General features: G+C 34.7%; 1 protein-coding gene across 1 annotated transcript in view; it reads left to right on the top strand.

Annotated features, from left to right (window-relative positions):
- LOC126694620 (probable disease resistance protein At4g27220) overlaps positions 1-19,341 on the top strand; it is a 190,843-nt gene extending 171,502 nt beyond the window's left edge. Inside the window, exons 6-8 of the mRNA XM_050390989.1 lie at positions 17,951-18,377; positions 18,674-18,731; positions 18,830-19,341. Of these exons, the coding sequence (XP_050246946.1) occupies positions 17,951-18,377; positions 18,674-18,731; positions 18,830-18,972 (628 nt within the window). The 3' untranslated portion in view covers positions 18,973-19,341. The remainder of the gene's footprint in view (positions 1-17,950; positions 18,378-18,673; positions 18,732-18,829) is intronic.
- Positions 19,342-22,426: the final 3,085 nt, after the last annotated feature.

Raw genomic sequence — 22,426 nt, 5'->3', positions numbered from 1 at the left:
GAGATGGTCCATATCCATCAAATTAGGGTAGGACCTAGCTGGATGGACCCCCTAGTTTTATTCCTGAAGGATGATATCTTGCCCGAGGAGAAATCAGAAGCTGACAAGGTGCGAAGAAAGGGTCTTCGGTTTTGGTTGTTCGAGGACCAAAAATTGTACAAATGTTCTTTTTTTGGGCCATACTTGTTATGCATACACCTTGAAGCATCAGAGCTACTCCTTAAGGAGTTACATGAAGGAATTTGTGGAAACCACATAGGAGGCAGGTCTTTGTCTCACAAAGCCTTCACTCAGGGATACTAGTGGCCGAATATGTAGAAGAAAGCATAAGAGTATGTGAAGAAGTGTGATCAATACCAAAAATTTGTACCAAACATTCACTAGCTAGGGGGAGTACTTAATCATTTGTTCGACCTTTGGCCATTTGCTCAATGGGGCTTGGATATTGTAGGACCTTTCCTTAAGGCAGTAAGGAATAAGAGATGGTTGCTAGTTGGCACGGATTATTTTACCAAGTGGGTTGAAATTGAACCATTGGAAAATATCAGGGACATGGATGCCAAGAGATTCGTTTGGAAAAATATTGTCACTCGATTTGGGATCCCCTATACCCTCATCTCGGACAATGGTCTTCAGTTTGATAGCAAAGCCTTCAAAAGGTACTATTGTGACCTAGGAATTACCATTAGGTACTCCACCCCAGCTTATCCACAAGAAAATGGACAGGCTGAGGCTGTCAATAAGGTCATAGTGAATGGACTTAAGAAAAAATTGGATGATGCAAAGGGAAAATTGTTGAAAGAGTTGCCACACGTCCTTTGGACATATCAGACCACCACTCATATGTCAACGGGGGAGACACCTTTTTCAATGACTTATGGAGTTGAGACTGTTATCCTTCTAGAGACTGGATTCCCAATGCTAAGAACGATTTCTTTCACTCTAAGCAATAATGAGGGGCTGTTAGGGAAGAGTTTAGACTTAATTGAAGAACGAAGAGAAAATGCCATGGTCTAATTGGCATATTATTAACATAAGCTCAAGTAAGGGTATGATGTCAACGTGAAGCTAAGGCCACTAGCGCTTGGAGACTCGGTATTAAAAAATGTTTTAGGTACTACAAAGAACCCAGCATGGGGAAAATTAGGGCCCAACTGGGAAGAATCGTATCGCATCACCTTGGTGGCTGGAATAGGTGCATATTATCTTGAAGATCTAGATGAAAATGATGTACCATGCCCCTGAAATGTAAACAACTTGAGAATGTATTATTATCAATGAAAGTTTTCCTTGTCATATTCTCGTTTATTACATTATGTGTTGCGCTTCCTATTATTTATTTGAATATTAAGCAGAACCTTGGTCATACCTGACTCCTCGGACCATATACCTTAGGTAAATTGATATTTTCAATCATCTTTCTAAGTGTTACCTTAGTCATGCCTAGTTCCTCGGACCACATGTTTTAGGTAAATTAATATTTAATGACATTCTCCTAAGTGTGAAACAGAACCTTTGTTATGCTCGGTTCCTCGGACCACATGCTTTGGATAAATTAATACTTAATGACATCTTTCTCGGTATTAAACATAACCTTAGTCATGCCTAGCTCTTCGGACCATATGTTTTGGGTAAATTAACACTCTATGACATTCTTCTAAGTGTTAAACAGAACCTTAGTCATGTCTGGTTCCTCACATGTTTTAGGTAAATTAATACTTAATGACATCTTTCTTAGTGTTAAATAGAACCTTAGTCATGCCTGGTTCATCCGACCACATGCTTTGGGTAAATTAACACTCTATAACATTCTTCTAAGTGTTAAACAAAACTTTAGTCATACCTGGTTCCTTAGACCACATGCTTTAGGTAAATTAATACTTAATGACATCTTTCTTAGTATTAAACAGAACCTTAGTCATGCCTGGCTCCTCAGACCACATGCTTTGGGTAAATCAACACTTTATAACATTCTTCTAAGTGTTAAACAGAACGTTAGTCATGCCTGGTTTCTTGGACCACATGCTTTAGATAAAGTAATATTTAATTACATCTTTTTCAATGTTAAACAAAACCTTAGTCATGCCTGGCTTTTCGGACCACATGTTTTGGGTAAATTAATACTTAATGACATTTTTCTAAGTATCAAACAGAATCTTGGTCATGCCTGACTCCTTGGACCACATACCTTAGGTAAATTGATATCTTTTAGTCATTTTTCTAAGTACCAAATAGAACCTTAATTATATCTGGTTCCTTGGACCACATGCCTTGAGTAAGTTAATGCTTCCTATTATTTATTTAAGTATCAAACAAAGCCAAACATGCTGAATGACAAAGATCTTTGTTGTAGTGACATGATCAAATGGACACTTATGAGTATCACTTAAAGCATTTGAAAGTATATCTATGATCTGTTTAAAAATTGATTATCATCCCCAGCTCCTTAGACTTACTGATAAGTGAAGGACTAGGGGGAAGGGTATATGCTCTACCATTATGTATGTTTTTGAGGTTAAGGTTACACTTTGTTAAGATCATGGATTTAGTAGGTTTAACTTGTTCTATTGCCAATCATATGGGGTGCAGCAGTAACTATGCTGCCACTTATGCAGATAACTAAATGGAGCTATATCTCATTTCCATGTTAGTTAAGTGTTAAATAAAACAAAAACTATGTTAGGATCAATATCAATATCACAAATATGAAAGACAAACTTATGATTATTGTAGGGATATTAGGCCCATGAGCTTACAATCTATGTACACATTGAGCCCGGGAACTCACAATCTATGTACACATTAAGCCTGGGAACTCATTATCTATATATACATTGGGCCTGGGGCCCAATCTGAGGACGTAAAGTTGTCCAGGAGGAGTAAAAATTGTCAAGGGAGCCTAAGCCAATAAATGAGGAAGTTAGTTTTGATCATAATGGCCAAGGAGGTTGGGTCGAGGATGAATACCTCCTCGGCCAACCAAAGCTGAGGTTAGTAGAGGTAGTCTGCCGTTTGGGGGAATGTCCCAGGAAGTTCAATTGGCACGGATAAGTATTGTAGAAACAAAGGACAGAGAGGAGTCCTAAAATATCTAAGGAGAAAGCTACTACCACTGCATTAAAGGCTATGCAGCTAACTTTCTGACTGCATTAATGTGGAAAAGACCCCCGAATAGGGCTATATTGGCTACCCCAACGCAAAAAGGGCCTGAGGAGGTGTCCGATAGGATAAACACTTAAGTAGAGACTTGGATGATCAACAAGTGGAAGGCTAAAATCGTTTAAAGGGAACTATATAATGGAAGAGACCCACCAGGGAAAGGGGATTGAGAAATCAAGCGAGAAACACTGTAGCAATCAAGAAACAAATTTGTAATCAAACTTAAGAGAAATACATAAGAACTGATTTCCTCGGATTGTGTCAAGGATGATTTTCTTTAGTTGAATCAATTTTTCTTTCTGTTGTTGTCATTGGAACCCACTCTATTGGTCATCCAACTCGTTTAGGCCCAGTTTTCCAACCCACTCTCTACGAATTCATTGTTTTGGGCTTTTTGGGCTTGAATCCATCCATCCTTTGGGCCAAGATCTAAAACTGGTCCTTACAATTATCATTGATATAAGCCTTAGAAGAAGGCAAATTGCTTACAAAAGATCAAACTGAATTACACGTTCTGGAAATAAGAACAACAGTTAAAAAAATTAAAAAAAAAAAAAAAAAAAAAAAAAAAAAAAACTCTAAACTACTTTTTTTTTTTTACAATCTTCTCTTTTGGTGGGGCCTCAATAGATTGGGAGAGTGCAGCCTCTGAAGATCCTGAGTCTTTACTTTTGAGATCACCCTTGGCAGGCACTTGGAGAGTTGTTAGAACTATCTTCATTGTAGGGGAGCACCTTTTTCTCTTTAAGTGGATCTTGAGGAACAACTAGAGGCTTGGTGGTATCAAGGGCCACTCACATGTCAGCATCAACTTCTTTTTCAGCAACCTCCTACTGTTGAGCCTCCTCAAAAGGGCTATCAGCCGGGTTGCCCTTCCCAAGTTTTGCCACGTCGGAGGAGGTGTCAACCTTGGAACTAGCCGAGCCAAGTACGCGGATAGCAGGGGGGTAGTATACACTATTTGCCCTACTAAGTGCAGAAGAGGCCTCAACCCCAGTCTGGTTAAAGGCCTCATTCCACACCTGGAGGCAGTAGTTTCTACAAACCCCTAAGACCTCAGCCCTAAGGGCCTCCTCAGTCTCTTCTACCCTCACATCATAACCGCCTTGCTCGGCTTGGTCCCTTGCCTTCTCGGCCTCCTCTAGTCTTTTCTTTAGGGCTGCGATTTACTCTTTGGATACTTACGCAAAGTAGAAAACTCCCCTCGGACTGGCTCTTGGTATTTGTAAGGGCACGAGTAAATTGGGTAAGTTTGCAGGTTTAGTGCATGAGTGCTAAAGTGAGATGAGCGATAGATTCAGGTAGTATTTATATCAAAAAGAGAGTTACAAGCGGGAAAATTCCTACCTCGGTTCCAACGAAATCCTCAACTTTTGGATCTGCATCACGCAGTAGAACGTGGGAAACATGGATCTGCAAGAATTTAATCAAGGCGCATCTCGGATGTCGAAGCGTTAGGAGCGTGCTTTGGGCAATTAAAAAGGCATCCGTGCAGTCAGAGATGATGTATGATAAGCACGAGGTAATTATTGTGACATCGAAATCCTCCTTTCTTCCTAAGGAGCAAGAAAGAAGAATTTCGAAAGGCTATTGTAAGGGTGAAAGGCCCAAGAGTACATACCTACATATGTATTAGGCCAGAGGCCCAATCCGATGGCAAAAATTGGTCCAAGGATAGGTAGACATTGTCATAAGGATCTGTGTCAATAGGTAAAGAGGTAAGGTCTGATCATGATCGCCCAGGATGGCGGTTCGAGGATGAATGCTACCTTAGCTACTCAAAGCTGAGGTCAGAAGGTGTGGTTTGCCATCAAGAGCAACGTTCCCAACCATTTCATGGATGAGGATGACTATTAGGAAGGAATAGGACAGAGGACTAAGGGAAAGCTGCTACCACCGCATTGAATGCTCTGCAGCTAACTCTTTGGCCGCATTAATGAGGAAGTGATACCTGAACAGTATTTTTCAGCCTTACAGCTACTACCCAAAGACTCTAGAAAGGTGTTGATAGGACAAGAATCAACACAACAATTTGATCTACAAGTGGAGAGTAGAGATGAAAGGGGAAGATAGTATAGAATAGAAGAGATACCTTGAGAGAAAGGGATCGGAAATTTAAGAAAGAAACACTGTAGCAATTCAAACTATATTTGTAACCAACTTCAAGTAATATATATAAGAACCGATCTCCTCGGACTATGCCGAGGACGATTTTCCTTAGATAAATCCAGTCTACTTCCACTTTATTGTCATCTAGATCCATTATAATTGTTATCCAACTTATTAGAACCTAGTTTTACAACCCACTCTCAACAAATTCATTGTATTGGGCTCTTTGGGCCTAAATCCTTTTATCATTTGGGATTCGAACTACGCCTTTACAATTAACATATTTGATCAAAATATGTAATTCGTCCTTTACTTATCCTATTTTTGTTGACTACTTTTTCTTTGTTAATTAATAATTTTTTTAATTTGTCTTTGACTTATTGATGAAATAATTATTTATCCCAAGGTTACTTGATTTTTCCAAAAAATTAGAAAGATTTTATTAAAATAGGATAATCCAAGGGTGTAAAAGAGATTTTATAATATATGTTATATTTATGAGAAATGCTAACAGATGCCCTTAGAACATTGGTTAACAATCTATTTAAAGAAAGTTTTTATGGAAAAAAAAAAAAAAAAAAAAAAAAAGCAAATTAATGTTTTGACAACTTTTTTTATTTCCCATAAAAATGGGGTCAAAATTTTCTTAAAATGAATTATTAACCATTGCACTAAAGGCAAGGGGCTAATTTGAGGATCGATGTTTCTTTATAACTCAAGAGAGGGGAAAATTTCCTGTTTAGAATTATTTTAGCAAATAGATTGTTAGTTAGCATGTTTTTGAAATTTTTTAGCAAACTATCATCTTGAGCCTTAGGTGCTAGAGTTCTTTGAGGGAATTCGAGTCTTTAATACTCGAGTTCTAAGTGTGGCAAAACTGAGGTGAACATAAAAATCCATGTGTACCTGCTTTCTTCTTCCTTCTTTCTTCTTTCTCCAAATCTCTTCTTCTCCTTCTTTAGTTTGCTTTCAACATTCTCTAGCTTTCTTGTTCTTTCTTCTTTCTCTAGATCTTCTTCTTCTCCTTTCTCAAACTTCCAAACCAATTTCTCAAGCACCCAAACCCAAACATTAGAAAAATACTCATTTCTCCATACTTAAATCAAAACATAACCCCATGGTATGGAGCAGCAGACCTCTATTTTAAGGTTTTGATCTTGGCACTAGAGCAGCGGTGAGTAGCATTGATGTATGTAGCTTGGGTTTGCTTGTGATCCGGTTCTTTTCTCTCTCTCTCTTAGCTTGGGCTTGTTTTTGGTTTTATGGTTTAGGATGAAATGTAGTGTTGTGCTTTTGGAAACTCGAGTTCTTTGTGGATAAATTTCCACATCAGCTCTTACCAACACTTGGAACTTGAGCCTTAAAGGCTCAAATTTGATAAGCAATCTCGAGTTCCATAGACTTGAAATGCTAGTTTACAAATGTGTTTCATAAACGTGCTAACTAAAGAAATTGTTTCAAAAATCATGTTAAATAGCAAAAAAATCCCTCTAGAGAGATTGATGAAATTTTCTTAAAAAATTAATTAATTGATTAATTAATTAATTTTATATATATATATATAAAAGTTGAAAAGTAGCATTTATTGTTGCTATGTTTCTGTTGAGCCACATCAATAGCCACATCATCTGCTTATTTTCTACCTCTTCTTTTCTCTTTTTAAACTTTTCTTCTCCCCCCCCCCCCCAAAAAAAAAAAAAAAAAAAACTATCTTCTCGTTGTTAGTCCACGCCTACTATTGCACTTCCTTCAATCTTTCCTCTCCATCTTTGTCTCTTTATCTTCCAACTACTTTCTACTTTACCATTACACTTCATCATATTCTGTTTCTTATATTTTGACTCTTCTTCTCTCTATTTTATTTTGTATAAATTTGAAATTATTTTTCTCATTTAATCCATATTTTTTCCACACAAAAATTGTTAGTACTCTCTCTCTCTCTCTCTCTCTCTCTCTCTCTCTACTTTCTTTTGGTGGATTTATGTTATTTCTTATAACTCTAATTAAGTTTGATAGTTTTTATTTTATTTTATAAATATGTGGGTTGGCATTGTGTTTTTTTTATAGCTTTGGTTAATTTTTGGTTTGGATTAATACTTAGTTTTTTTTAGGGAATAAGAATTTGAGTTTATATCAAAGCACAACCTACATGGCTATGAATTTGAATATGCCTACCAATTGTTTGAATAATAAATTATTAAGAAGTCTATCTTTTATTTCTTTGGTTTCATTTTAATTTTTGTTAAAATAAAAACTGTAATTTTGTGATGAGTTTTGACTATTATGATAATCTTTTTATTCCTTAAAAAATGATAAATTTGAAAACTATAAAATTTTGTTGTATATTAAGCAAATATAATACACTACAACAGTGAGAAGAATACGATTCACCTTAAAAATAATAATAATAATAATAGAATGATATATTTGTAAAGACAGAAAATTATTGTAGAAATATATATATATATATATATATATTAAAATAGGCAATAATTGAAGTAATTGTTACTTTAATAAGGAAACTTTTTTTTTTTTGAGGGACAAAATAAGGAAACTAATTGAGCTTGTGTTGTATCATTTATGATATATATATTAAAATAGGTAATAATTGAAGTAATTGTTACTTTAATAAGGAAACTTTTTTTTTTTTTTTTTTTTGAGGGACAAAATAAGGAAACTAATTGAGCTTGTGTTGTATCATTTATGCCTTACCACTGGTGGACTCCATTTATTGAGGAAAGTAGTGTCCATGTAAAGAGAAGCGTTGTAGACTTGTAGTAATAATCTTTTGGTTCTTACGGTACATTGAGTAATCTTGATACCAATTGCTAAAGTTGATGATTCAATTCCTTTTATATATATATATATATATATATAATAATAATAATAATAATAATAATAAAAAAAGAAGGAGAAAGAATCTCTTACCTTCTTTTTTCATCTTGACAGGTGAATAGCAAGGAGAATTGGAAGCAAGTGCAATTAATTCCTCAATTTACTTTATTGCGCAGTTGGTGGCAATTGTTTCCTTGTCACTTGTTCCCACTAGTGTGTCAACAAGGTATACCTTGAATTTTGAAATTTTCACTTTATCTTTAATCTTGTTCCCTGTTTAAGAAGTATAACAGTCTTTTATTTTCAGATAGGATGGACATATTGACGGGATGCACGGGCTCCATTGCAGCTGAAGTTGTAAAATGCTCAGCAAAGCCCGTCATACGTCATGTTGGTTATTTGTTCCGTTTCAAGAAAACTGTTGATGATCTTACCAAAGCAAAAACAGACCTGCAAGTAGAGCAGCAAAAGGTGCAAGAGGCTATCGAGCGAGCTGCAATGAACAATGAGATTGCTGAGAAGGATGTAGAAAGGTGGTTGACAAATGTGAATCAACTCATGGAAGAAGTACAGGCTTTGGAAATTAAAGTACAAGTAAATTTGAGGTTCTGTAACGGCTGGTGTCCTGATTGGATTCGGCAATACAAGTTATGTAAGGAAGCCATTCAGAAGACAAATGTTGTCAAAGAGCTCCAAGATAAGGGCAAATTTTCTGAATTGACCCATCCTGCTCCGATTCCTGGCATAGAGATCTTTTCATCTAGTGATTTCGAGGTGTTTGAATCTAGAAAATTGGCTTTCCAACAAATTATGGAGGCATTGCATGATGATAACAATAAAAGGATTGGACTGCATGGAATAGGGGGGGTTGGTAAAACAACACTGGTGAAGGAAGTGCACAAGAAAACCAAAGAACTAAATATTTTCAATGAAATTGTGATGACTGTTGTGTCGTTGACTCCAAACGTTAGGAGAATTCAAGGTGAAATTGCAGGCTGTTTAAATTTGAAACTTGATGATGAGAGCGATATGGCAAGGGCAAGTCAAATATGCTTAAGAATAAAGAGTGTAGAGAAGATCCTCATAATCCTTGATGATGTTTGGAAAGATGTCAACTTAGAAGCTATTGGAATTCCATCTTGTGATGATCACAGGGGTTGCAAGATGCTTTTGACTACTCGAAGTGTGCATGTATGCAATTTGATGCGTTGTCAAAGGAAAATTCCATTAAATTTCTTAGTGGAGGAAGAATCATTGGCTTTGATGAAAAAAACCGCAATAGTTGATGATTGCCTAGGCTTGAATGATGTGGTACTAGAAGTTGTTAAAGAATGCAAAGGTTTGCCTATAGCAATCATTACAGTGGGAAAGGCTCTTACAGGAAAATCTGTCGATGATTGGAATGCGGCAATGCATCAACTAAGAAAGTCTAGACTTGTTGATATTGAAGGTGTAGATGAAGATAAAAATGCTTATGCATGTCTTAAGTGGAGTTTTGATCAATTAAAACGCAAAACCAAGTTATGCTTTTTGTTGTGTTCTTTATTTCCAGAAGACTATGATATTCCCATTGAAGAATTGACTAGATATGTCATGGGATTAGAGGAAGATGAAGATTTTCACTTACTTGAAGACGCACGGTGCCAAGTGCGTGCAGCAGTCAATAGCCTCAAAGATTCTTCTTTACTACTAGAAGGTTTTCATAAAGAATTTGTGAAGATGCATGACATGGTTCGCGATATTGGCTTATGGATAACATCAAAAGGGGAAAATGAATTCGAGCTAAGAGCCTGCACTCGTTTAGAGAGAAACACAAACTTTGAAAGAGCCACAGCAATCTCCTTGATGTATTTCAACACCAAACAACTTCCTGATAAATTGGTATGTCCAGGACTCAACATTTTGTTATTGGGTGGAATTCGAAGTTCCAAAAATATCTCTAACGCATTGTTTGAAGGGATGAATTGTCTCAAGGTTTTAGCACTACATGACATAATCTTATCATCACAATCACTCGAATTATTGACAAACCTTCGGACCTTATATTTGGAAAACTGCCATTTTAATGATAACCTCTCTTCATTGGGAAAGTTAAAGAGACTTGAGGCTTTAAGCTTTTACAGATGTGGAATAAAGGCATTGCCGAGTGAGTTAGGGGAAATGGTGAGTTTAAAAATGCTAGATTTGACGTATTGTGATCAACTGCGACAGATTCCACCAAATGTGATACGAAGATTATCCCAATTAGAAGAACTAATCATTGATACGAGCTTCAAGAATTGGGATGTTGAAGGGACAACCTCAGAAATAAGCAACGCTAACTTATCAGAGTTGAACTCATTACCCCGCTTGGTTAATCTCTCTCTAAAGTTGAACTCGAATTATTTACCCGAGGGCTTTGTTTTCCCGCACTTGCATAGATATTTCATAGTGATTGGCCAACCGCTCTCGACTCCTGTGAACCCTTGGCTAACCCTTGGCAAACCGTTCTGGACTCCTGGGACACCTTGGCGAACCCTAGTAATCGAAGATTTGAATGCCTCCTCAATGAACGCATTGAAGTCGTTGTTCCATACCGTGGAATATTTTTCGATCGAGTCTTGTGAGATGGAATGCATCGTTGATACAATTGGGGGAAATCATACCGCTACATTCGGTAATTTGGTCGACCAGTATGAAATCTTCAGCAATCTCACAGTTTTAGAAGCACATGGATGCGGAAAACTGGAATATATCTTTCCTATCTCAGTTGCTCGAGGTCTTCAGCAACTAGAAAGGCTAAGATTACGAGATCTTCCTCGATTAAAGAAAGTATTCGGCCAGAACAGAGAAGGAGAAGTTGGGGATTGTGAAATAGAGAGTCACCATCAACCTACAGGCTTCCCAAAATTAAAGACTATTCAGGTATGGAATTGCGGAAATCTGGAATGTCTATCAATTGCTCGAGATCTTCCCCAACTAGAAAGTCTATCATTACAAGATCTTCCTCAATTAAAGCAAGTGTTCGGCCAGAACAGAGAAGGAGAAGTTGGGGATTGTGAAATAGAGAGTCACCATCAACCTACAAGCTTCCCAAAATTAAAGACTATTGGGGTATGGTATTGCAAAAATCTGGAATACATATTTCCGATCTCAATTGCTCGAGATCTTCCCCAACTAGAAAGTCTAAAATTACGAGATCTTCCTCAATTAAAGAAAGTATTCGGCCAGAACAGAGAAGGAGAAGTTGGGGATTGTGAAATAGAGAGTCACCATCAACCTATAGGCTGCCCAAAATTAAAGACTATTTCGGTATGGAATTGCAGAAATCTGGTATGTCTACCAACTGCTCGAGGTCTTCCCCAACTAGAAAGTCTAGAATTACAAGATCTTCCTCAATTAAAGCAAGTGTTCGGCCAGAACAGAGAAGGAGAAGTTGGGGATTGTGAAATAGAGAGTCACCATCAACCTACAGGCTTCCCAAAATTAAAGACTATTGAGGTAGTGAATTGCGAAAATCTGGAATACATATTTCCGATCTCAATTGCTCGAGATCTTCCCCAACTAGAAAGTCTAGAATTACGAGATCTTCCTCAATTAAAGAAAGTATTCGGCCAGAACAGAGAAGGAGAAGTTGGGGATTGTGAAATAGAGAGTCACCATCAACCTACAGGCTTCCCAAAATTAAAGACTATTCAGGTATGGTATTGCGGAAATCTGGAATATATATTTCCAATCTCAATTGCTCGAGATCTTCCCCAATTAGAAAGTCTAATATTAGAAGATCTTCCTCAATTAAAGCAAGTACTTGGCCATGAAAAAGGAGGAGATGATGGGGATGGAAACAACAGCGTGCTATCCAAGTTGAGAAACTTAAGATTAGAGAACCTACCAGAGCTTGTCAGTTTTGGTGGAGGAAATAGTTCTTCAGTTTGGCCATCATTGCCATTGGAGAGGCTAGAAGTGGTGAACTGTCCTAAAGTGAAGTTGGCTGATGTGGAAGCGAATGTGCCAGCTCTGCAAAAGGTAATTTCCTAATTCTATTTATTCTACTCTTTCTTCGGTTTTGCACTTTTTTATGAGACAAAAACTAGTGCACCGGTGTTTGAATTCCATTTTTGTTTGAGGTGAAAATAGTAAACAAACCAAAATAAATAAATTGGAATACTAAGGGTTTGTTTAGATATCGCTTATTGCTAAAAATTGAAAACTAAAAACTGAAAATACTATAGCAAAATAATTTTTAAATGTGTAAATAGTACTGTGAAACTCAATTTTAAAGAAAAATTTATTGATACCCATAATTGCGAGTCCCATGAACAATATACGGACCCACACAAAAACCATCAAACACAAAAAATTTTCATTTTCAATGCAATCCAAACATAAGCTAAAAGATTTTCAAGTAGTGTACTGTTGCCATACTGTTACTAAGGAGTTAGGACTAGCACGTATTGAAATGAAAATAAAAAAAGAAACTTGTTATACTTTTAATTGAAGCGATGTCACATACTCACATGTAATAATAATAACATTTGTAATGGGCATCACAAATTTATAATTTTCCACTAACAATCCATTTGTTTAAAGGAAAAATCTTATGTAAATATAGTCTTTTTTTTTTCCTTCATATTTTCATATGCTTGGTAATATCAAAAAAGAATTGGGTTAAGAAAAACTATCTCTTAATTTATCTTATTTAGCTTAACATGAGATAGAGTTATTTTCCTTTAAAAATATTTTATAAACAACTTTATCTCGCACAAAGTTAAAAAGAAAAAAAAAATTTCATAAATTATTTTAAAGTCATTACCAAATGTAGGAAAATTGTGAGTCCAACCCACGTGACTAGCCCAAAGGATGAGCTTGCCAACCAAGATTAAGGATTCCTATCTCTAATAGTAATAGGAATAGAAAAAGTCAAACATATATAAATTATAAAAAGCAGCGAGTAAGGTTTTTTCTAATGATAGAGATAGAGAGGGGCAGCTGCATAAAGAGAAAAGTGAAGTGTGCTGCATGAAAAAAAAAAAAATTAAAAAAAAAAATAATAATAATAATAATAATGGGCCACGCGTGTTTTGCGTTGAGTGCAGTGAAAAAAATTGTTTGCGTGAGAGTAAAGAAGGCAGGGAGATTTTCTTTAATCCTGAAACATATACACGAAAAGAAAATTAGTTCGGGCTTTATCTAATAATAAATTGTTTTGGATACTACAATCACAAGTAGTTTTGTGATTGAAGATTTCAAGTGAGTTTATATTATTCTTAGAGAGGTATTATTGTATTTGGTGTGGATTTCAAGTTAGGCATAAACTTGAGAGCATATTGTAATTGATTTGATAATATTGAAGAGGTAGGCACATTGTCGAATCACGTAAATCTTGTCTTGTGTGATTGTTTCTTTTGGCTCATATTTTTTCTATTTTTCACACCTTACAAATCTAGGAATTGGGTTTAAATTTCTAACAAAAATGATATAGTTTAAAAAAAAAAAAATTGGAAAATAATTCATTTTCCAAAATGTTAATGTTGAAACAAATTTAGTGTTAGTGCCCACTTAGATGACTTTTCCCATGACGATGATATTTAGTTCTTGATAAAATTTGTGTAGTGTATAAATTTCTTCGAAGAGTATTGAATATCTTTAGAGTGTAGAAAAGTATTGTGAGTTTGTCAAGTATGTAGATTACATGAAGTTTGAAAGAGAAATATGAAGATTAGAGGCTATGAAGGTCAAAGGTTGTGGCTGCTTGACAAATTATTCTCGTTGTAATATAGGTGTTGTGCTATATGGTGATGAATGCACTCTTTTTTTTTGGGGGGGGGGGGGGGGGGGGGGGAGGGTGGAAGTGATGGGTAAGAAACTCAATATGTGAAGCCTGGAGAGGGTTTGATTCATTAGGTAAAAGGTCTTTGACCACTTTTCTAGTTTTTACTAAGAACTAATGTGTGGGAATATATAAATATTATATAATGGGGTGTGATATAAAAAAAAAGAAACAATTACTTCAAGTATTTTCTATATATAAAAATAAAAAATAAAAAAGATTTCTACAAGTTTTTTTTTTTTTTTTCTTTTTAACTCAGCAAATATATCATTCTATTATTTTTTGTGTATTTGATTCATATTTATTTAAGGTGAATTATATTCATATAACTTAAATTTGCTTAATATACCACTAAAATTTATAAGTTTCAAATTTATTATTCAAAATTTTCATCTCTTAAGGAATATGGAGATTATCATAATGATCAAAACTCATTACAAAATTACAATGTTATCTTAATAAAAATAAAAATTAAACCAGAGGAATAAAAGATAAACTTTATAATAATTTATTACTCAAACAATTGGTAGACATATTCAAATTCATAGCCATGTAGATTGTATTTTGATATAAATTCAAATTCCAATTTCCAAAAAAAAAAAAAAAAAAAAAAAAAAAAAAAAAAAAACTAAGTATTAATCCAAACCAAAATTTAACCAAAGCTATAAAAGAGAGATAGAAGACTTTGTGATAGGAAATTAAAAAAAAAAAATACAATATCAAAACACATACTAAAAAAACCATCAACCTTATATAGAGTTATAAGAAAGAAAAAATATCCACCAAGAGAGAGAGAGAGAGAGTACTCACAGTTTTTGTGTGGGAAAATATGGATTGAATTGGAGAAATGATATCAAATTTATACAAAATAAAATGGGTAGAAGAAGAGTCAAAATATAAGAAAGATAAAAGGATGAGAGAAGTGCAACGGAAAATTAAAAAGTAGTGGGAAGATAAAGAGGCAAACATGGAGGAAAAAAGTTAGAAGAAGTATAACAGTAGGTGTGGGCTACTAGGAAGAGGAAGAGTTTTTTTTTTTTTAATTTTTTTAAGAATTGGAAGAAAAAACGTTTTAAAAAGAGAAAAGAAGACGTAGAAAATAAATGGATGATGTGGCCGTTGATGTGGCTTAATAGAAGTGTAGCAACAACAAATAATACGCTTTAGTTTTTAGATATATATAAATGAAAAAAAGAAAAAAGAAAGGTGTTTTTCTAGATATTTGGTCGGATTTCCTAATTAGTACAAAGTACTTAGACAGCTAGACCTTTATTAAGAATGGCAAAATTGCCTTTGTCAAGCCATTTGGTTAGGTTTTTTGATTAGTGCAAGGTGCTTAGATGGCTAGACCTGTATATGATTTGTAATTTAGCTGGATTTCCTATAGGGCATTTAGAATGTTGGACCTGTGAATGATTAGTAATTTGATGAATATACAATTTACGATTAAGTTTTGCAAAGAGCAATCAGGAGTTTCCTTATTGTAAGTGTTGTAAAATGTGAGGATACTGACCAAAATACATGCTTTACATACTAGCTCATTTGAGGTCAACAATTTGAAGAAGACATGCCAAGCTTCATATCAATCTGTCAAAAATGTGAGTCTCGACTCTACGCCATTTGAGCCCCCTATGAAGAACTTCTTTTTTCTTTTCTTTTGGCTTGTAATAGAGAGAAATTCTATTTAGCAAATCTAATTTCCCTTAAATAACAAATTGGTTTCTTTGACAATGGGTCCCTCAAGCTTGTATGCTCACTCTTTTGATGCTTCTTGTCTTCTAGTAAATTGAGCTTTGCAAGTAAGGCCATGTGAGGGAGAGATCGAGTAGTTATTATAACATACAGTAATATCACTTAACCCAAAACTTAAACTTATGAGTTTAGGTCCAATTATGTTATTGTAATCACCCATTCTTCTTATTATTATTTAATGTGAGACTTCACTCACACATATATACCCAACATTTTTGGATTCAAAAACGATATTCTACCAATTAGAGCATGCTTGGGTCTCATGAAGTTTCTTATTTTGCATATATATGAACTTTTATTGGGAAGGCCAATTCCACGAGATGTGAGAGAAATGATATGGGTTAGGAGCCTTAATTTGTTGATAAAATATATAGCCATGAGATAAATCCGTATTTTAGTCGTTTCAGAGTGTTTCAGAAAACTATTTTGTGTAATCATGACTTTTAAGACCCAATTTATTATAAAGGATTAATCTTATGTCAATACAAGGCATGACTTAATCAAGAATTGGATATAAAATAAAATAAAAAATATTTCAATAATATAAATATAAATTATTAAAATAAATAGTAAAACTAAAAGAACAAAAATCACTTCAAGTTACGTGACAAGTGCACATTGTATACATCCAAGTTTTTATAAAACCAAAGATTATACTAAATTATAAAATAATTTGAAATTTAAAATAAAATAAAAACCTTTTAAATATCTTTAGACTTTTGATTATTGAGTTTAATCAGAATAAGATTCATTTTTTATAACAACAAAAAAACAGTAATAGAGTTTCACCTAAAGTAAACTATTGTTAATAATCATAATGTACTTCTAAGGATTTACATTGTAAAATTATGTTGTACAGCTTTTAATACTTTCATTTTGCCATATAATTTCACATGTAAGGATTATTTTTTTTAGTGGGTTTTAGTCACAATTTATGTGAATTCCTGTTGCTTTTAACTAATAGAGATATAAATTGGTACATGTGTAGCTTCAAAATTTACAGATCTTGTCTCTACACGATTGGAATGCAATTTCATTTGATTGGATTCAAGGTTTGTCAAATTTGGAAGAATTAGAAATTGAAAATTGTGGAGGAATCGAAGAGGTGATTAAGCTTGAAGGGCTTCTTACTATAAAAGGAGAGCAACAAGATCTGTTGCTCCCAAGATTGAAGAAAATGTTGTTGATTGATCTACTTGAACTGAGGTGCATATGGAAGGGCGCAACTAAACTTATAAATCTCAACAATCTTGAAGATTTAAAAGTCATCAGATGCAAAAAATTGACACATCTCTTCACACCGGCCCTCACTCAAAGCTTACAAAAGTTGAAATTTCTTGAAATTGAAAGGTGTGACGAACTGGAGCATCTAATTGTTGAAAATGCAGAAGAACAAGTTTTATTAGAGAGTCATCCCCAACCTTTATGCTTCCCTAAACCAAATGTGGTCAAAGTCAAGGTCGAAAGTTGCAATAAATTGAAGTGTCTCTTCCATGTGGATTGTTGGAATCCAATTTCCATTTTTTTGACATTGGAAAAATTGGAATTAAAGAACTGTGGAGGATTGCAGGAGGTGTTCAACTTTGAAGGTTTTCTTACTAGAGAAGGAGAACAACAAGATGAGTTTTTCCCAAGATTGAGGAAAATGTGCTTGGTCGAACTACATGAATTGACATATATATGGAAGGGTCCAATCCAACTTATAAATTTCAACAATCTTAAAGATTTAAAAGTTATCGGGTGCAAAACATTGACGCATCTCTTCACACCGGCCCTCGCTCAAAGCTTACAAAAGTTGAAATTTCTTAAAATTGAAAGATGTGACGAATTGGAGCATCTAATTGTTGAAAATGCAGAAGAACAAGTCTTATCAGAGAGTCATCCCCAACTTTTATGCTTCCCTAAACCAAATGTGGTCAAAGTCAAGGTCGAAAGTTGCAATAAATTGAAGTGTCTCTTCCATGTGGATTGTTGGAATCCAGTTTCCATTTTTTTTAAATTGGAAGAATTGGAATTAAAGAACTGTGGAGGATTGCAGGAGGTGTTCAACTTTGAAGGTTTTCTTACTAGAGAAGGAGAACAACAAGATGAGTTTTTCCAAAGATTGAGGAAAATGTGCTTGGTCGAACTACATGAATTGACATATATATGGAAGGGTCCAATCCAACTTATAAATTTCAACAATCTTAAAGATTTAAAAGTTATCGGGTGCAAAAAATTGACGCATCTCTTCACACCGGCCCTCGCTCAAAGCTTACAAAAGTTGACATTTCTTAAAATTGAAAGGTGTGACGAATTGGAGCATCTAATTGTTGAAAATGCAGAAGAACAAGTCTTATCAGAGAGTCATCCCCAACCTTTATGCTTCTCTAAACTGGAAAGTGTCGATGTCAGATACTGCAATAAATTGAAGTCTCTCTTCCCCAGGACCATCGCTGATAGTCTTTTAGAACTAAAGATTCTCATAGTAAAAGAAAACTCTCAATTAATGGAAGTATTCACACATGAAGGAGACACTGGAGTTCAGAAAGATGTAACGCTCCCTCAACTAGAATTTATGGGACTCAAAGGTCTACCAAGCCTTGTTAACTTCTGCCCAAAGAACTATCAGTTTATACTGCCAAAATTGTGGGAGTTAAGAGTGGAAAGCTGTAAGAACATGAGGACGACTTTTACCCGTACTCCAGACAGAAGTCTGCTTATAAATGGAGAGGTAATCCAATATTCCTGGATTTTTTTTATTTTTTTTTTTATCTGTTCACTAAATTAGAGTTAGGAGGTATACATATTACTACTACTAATAATTATTTGATTTATAACATCAAATATCCTATATATGTTGTCCATGTGCTTAATTATAATCAACCCTCACTGATAAGTACCGTTTGTCTAGTTGGGAGCTTGAGACGAATTTTATTAAATTTTAAAAATGTTATTATTATTTGATTTATTTCCTCTTGCGTTGCCAGAATATATAAATGCTTGTTGGCTTTCGATTTGGTTGTTCAGGTAGCCCAGATAGACGAGCCTACAGGGATGTCTGCCAACAACGATATAAGATGGACAGGTTTTAACTACACGAACCTTTTATTATATATATATTTTTTTTTTCCCATTACTTCTTGCTTTGACAAAATAAACTATTGTTGTGTTCTGTTGTTTTAGACGATCCTACAAGGTCAACATTATTTGACTTCTTATGGGAAAGGAAATATGGCTCCGAAGATGTTGGTCGGGATTGTTCAATTGATTTAGACGACGAACATGATGAAGATGATGACTACGAAGATGAAGACTTCGAAGATTAAATTTGTGGCGGGCTCATGGATGGATGCAGGTGCTACTTCTGTAGAGGTGTCCGTCCTCAAGATTCTCATCTCTGTATTACACTACTCTTTTGCTTTCTATTTATTTTCTTTTAACATCGCTATATCGTTGAACTCTAAATACGTTACAAGTGTGTGTGTGATAATTCTACTTTCCTAGTTCCTTTACACTTTATGCTTTCAGCAACACAAGACAACAAACATATAATATATTTGATGTGTGTGTTTTATTTTATTTTATTTTTGATAGATAATGTGTTTTTTCTTTTTATTTCTTGAACAAGAGACAAATATTTGTACAACTTTTTTTTAGTGATATTTTATTATTAGAACATCATTTTTACACTTTTTACTATACACCGATCACAACAGATATCCAACAAATATTTCATTCTATACAGACATCCAATCTGAAAGGGATCATAAAAATCTTATTTAGATTTTAATTGGCATTCCAATTTGTCTGCTTGAATTTTCTCAAACCTTAATTGCATGTTTCTCATTTGCATGCATTGTCAACACTTCGATATACGGAGCTTGTTATTCTGAAGTGGTGTGGCAAAATGTAAGAGTTAAAGATCTCTTGCAAGTGGCTTGTGGAGGGGTTGTGAGAGAAGAGAAAACTTCTCTTTGTATTGGGTGCAACCCCAAACTTTGTATTGAATCCCAACGTTTGTATTTTGTATGAGAGAACAATTTGGGTGTATTGGGATTTCGTCATTGTGACTTGTGAGGGTGCTATTACACCATTTTGTATTTTTCACCTTTATATTAGTGAAAATATCTTTTGTCAATGCCTGTGGATATAGGCTAAAAGCCAAATCATGTAAATTCTTGGTATTTTTTCTAGTGTGTGGGTTTGTGTCTATTTTCTTGTCAATTTTTCCTCATTCCTGTTATTTATTTCGTGATATCTTTCAAAGGTCCATAATATTTTCATAATCAATCTTGTGTGGAGTGCTATCTAGAAGCATTTTCTTGCAACAATTTGGTAGTAGAGCTGCCGCTACTCAGAACAAAAACAAATTGTATATACAGAGAGATTTGAAGACTTAGCCATTAATTAACCAATAACAAGAATTACAACAAATCCAAGTCTAAAATAACATTGGCATTCGAGTACAACTGTGTTGCCATGACATCCTTGAATGCTGGCTGCATTGAGATTTCTTTAATTCTCATACAATGGCTGTAAGCCTGTAACATGATGTTTCAAACCCACCTTCATTAACTTACAACCGCCATTGTCCTAGTCATATGCATTTTAATGTTTAAATATAATATTCAGCTTTCTTAAAAATCATGGGATTCAACTACACTCTGCACGCTACCTTTCTGGGCATAAAGTTATTCCAGAATCTCTAATTTTTCTAATAAACCTTGGGAGTTTATCAGACTTCAAGCTCTTATAATGCTTTTTTCCCATTCATACACACCAGATCTGTCCACCTTTAAAGGTAATAATACCTGCAAACTTAATGGTTTTCTTGAAATTCCATTGGCAAAAATGACTTAAAAGAGTTTGACAAGCATGGAGTTCATCCATCTTCTGTGAATCAGTGAGTTCCAATGAAAGGTCCTTCCATGGCCTGTACAAAGAACATGCTAGGTCAGACTAGTTTTGAAGAAGAAATAGAGCATACATATTAGAGATCCAGCCTTCAAATAAAATATAATAGCATTGCTGTAAAAGCAGCCAACATGCAAGAGATTAGGTTGCAGATATATTAAGTTATTTATTACCAGCCTTCAACTTTTGGCTAGTTAGATGAAGCTTTTTTTATTTCTCACTAATGAAACCATACAAAATATCAAAGATGCGAAATTGTAAATGACGGCCTTCAACGAATGGAGTTCTTGGGGATTTTCTTTATGGAATGAATGCTACTTTCAAAGTCAAAGAATTGGCACTACTACTTAGTTTAGTTTAATGAGAAGTTATGGCTTTTGGCTGAAACAGTTGGTATGGCTGAGCCAAATCGAAGGTAGTAGATAGATGGGGTAATCACTACTCAATGTCGGAAGATTTGGCATATTGGTAAATATTGGACCAAAGAAAGGTTATACACTACTATTTTGGCTAATTCAGTGTAAACATAAAAACGAAATCTAATATAGACTAGACAGATGACCTTCAGTCCGGCAGGAAATGATCTATTGAATAGAGGGAACTCTACCTCTAGAGAGGATACAACATATTGAAATTAAGGAAGTGAAGGTTTGGAGATTTAGAAGCTTACAACCTTTAATTAGGCTCTGTTGGGGAAGTGGCCTCAGTGGTTTGGGGTAGAGGTAACACAATTATGGAAGCATGTGATAATTTTGAAGTTCGGAGAGGAGTGAGGTGGTTGAAATACGAAATCTGTTTGAGGTACTCATGGATGTGGTTTGTGGAAGTGTATTAAGATGATATGGGATAAGTTTCTACTAAATATTCAGTTTGATGTAAGCCTTGGTAACCGGATCCAATTGCTTGACTATTGGTGAGGTGGACAGCGTTTGAGGGTGGTTTAGCTTCTCTTCTATGATAACTCCATAAATTGAGAGGCTTCAATGGAGTCTATGTTGGTGAGGCAAGTTACAGGGAAGAGGAGGCATTTGGATGTTAGATTTATTCGAGACTTTAATGATTGGGAGTTAGACATGGTGGCCTCATTTCTCCATTGTTTAGATTCTCATATCCCTAATAGAGAAGATGGTAGTCAGTTGCTAACAACTTTCTCTAGCTCCTGATTTAATTCGTCCCGTGCATAGGTTTTTACATATTGTGATTCCATTGTGACATCTATATAGTTCTTTTGTATATAATTCTTTCTTTGTAATTCTTTAGGCTGCTTCATGCCCGTTACTTATGGAGTGGTCTTTCTTTAAGAAAATTATACTAATCTATCCAAAAAAACAAAATCTCCCATTACTTGGCAACAATCTGTGAAATCTGAATAAAAAAGAAAACAATTAAACAGGAAAATCACCTTGGGTCACAGGTTAACAATTATTAGTTAAATACCATGTTGATTTCTTTCTGTAGCACATACCATGTTTAGTTCCAAAATAATCATCAAAAACCCTTCATCCAACATATTGTTCATAGAACAGACAATTGAGAAGGGAAAATGAAAGGAGCTAGAAAACAAGGTGTAATACCATCTCTAGGCAAGATTAGCTTCAGTAGGGCAATGCATTTTCGAACACAGTGATGCCACTAGGGTCTTATGACCTTGAAAGATATCTGATCTGGATTCTACAGAAATATAATATTAAAATCCAGTAAATTTATATTTTACAAAATGGAAAATAAATAAATTTCTACTCTTAAAAATATTTTTGTATATAATATTTAATTACATTAAAGTGGCTTCAAATTTTCTAACATTTGCTTTCATAAGAGAAAGTCAAAGCCTATAACTTCAGCGGACATGAACACAAACCTTACTAA

This window comes from Quercus robur, chromosome 8 (genome assembly GCF_932294415.1).
Source record: "Quercus robur chromosome 8, dhQueRobu3.1, whole genome shotgun sequence".
In the NCBI taxonomy this organism is placed as follows: Eukaryota; Viridiplantae; Streptophyta; class Magnoliopsida; order Fagales; family Fagaceae; genus Quercus; species Quercus robur.
The sequence above is the reverse complement of the archived record's forward strand: the minus strand, read 5'-3'. Positions and strand labels throughout refer to the sequence as shown.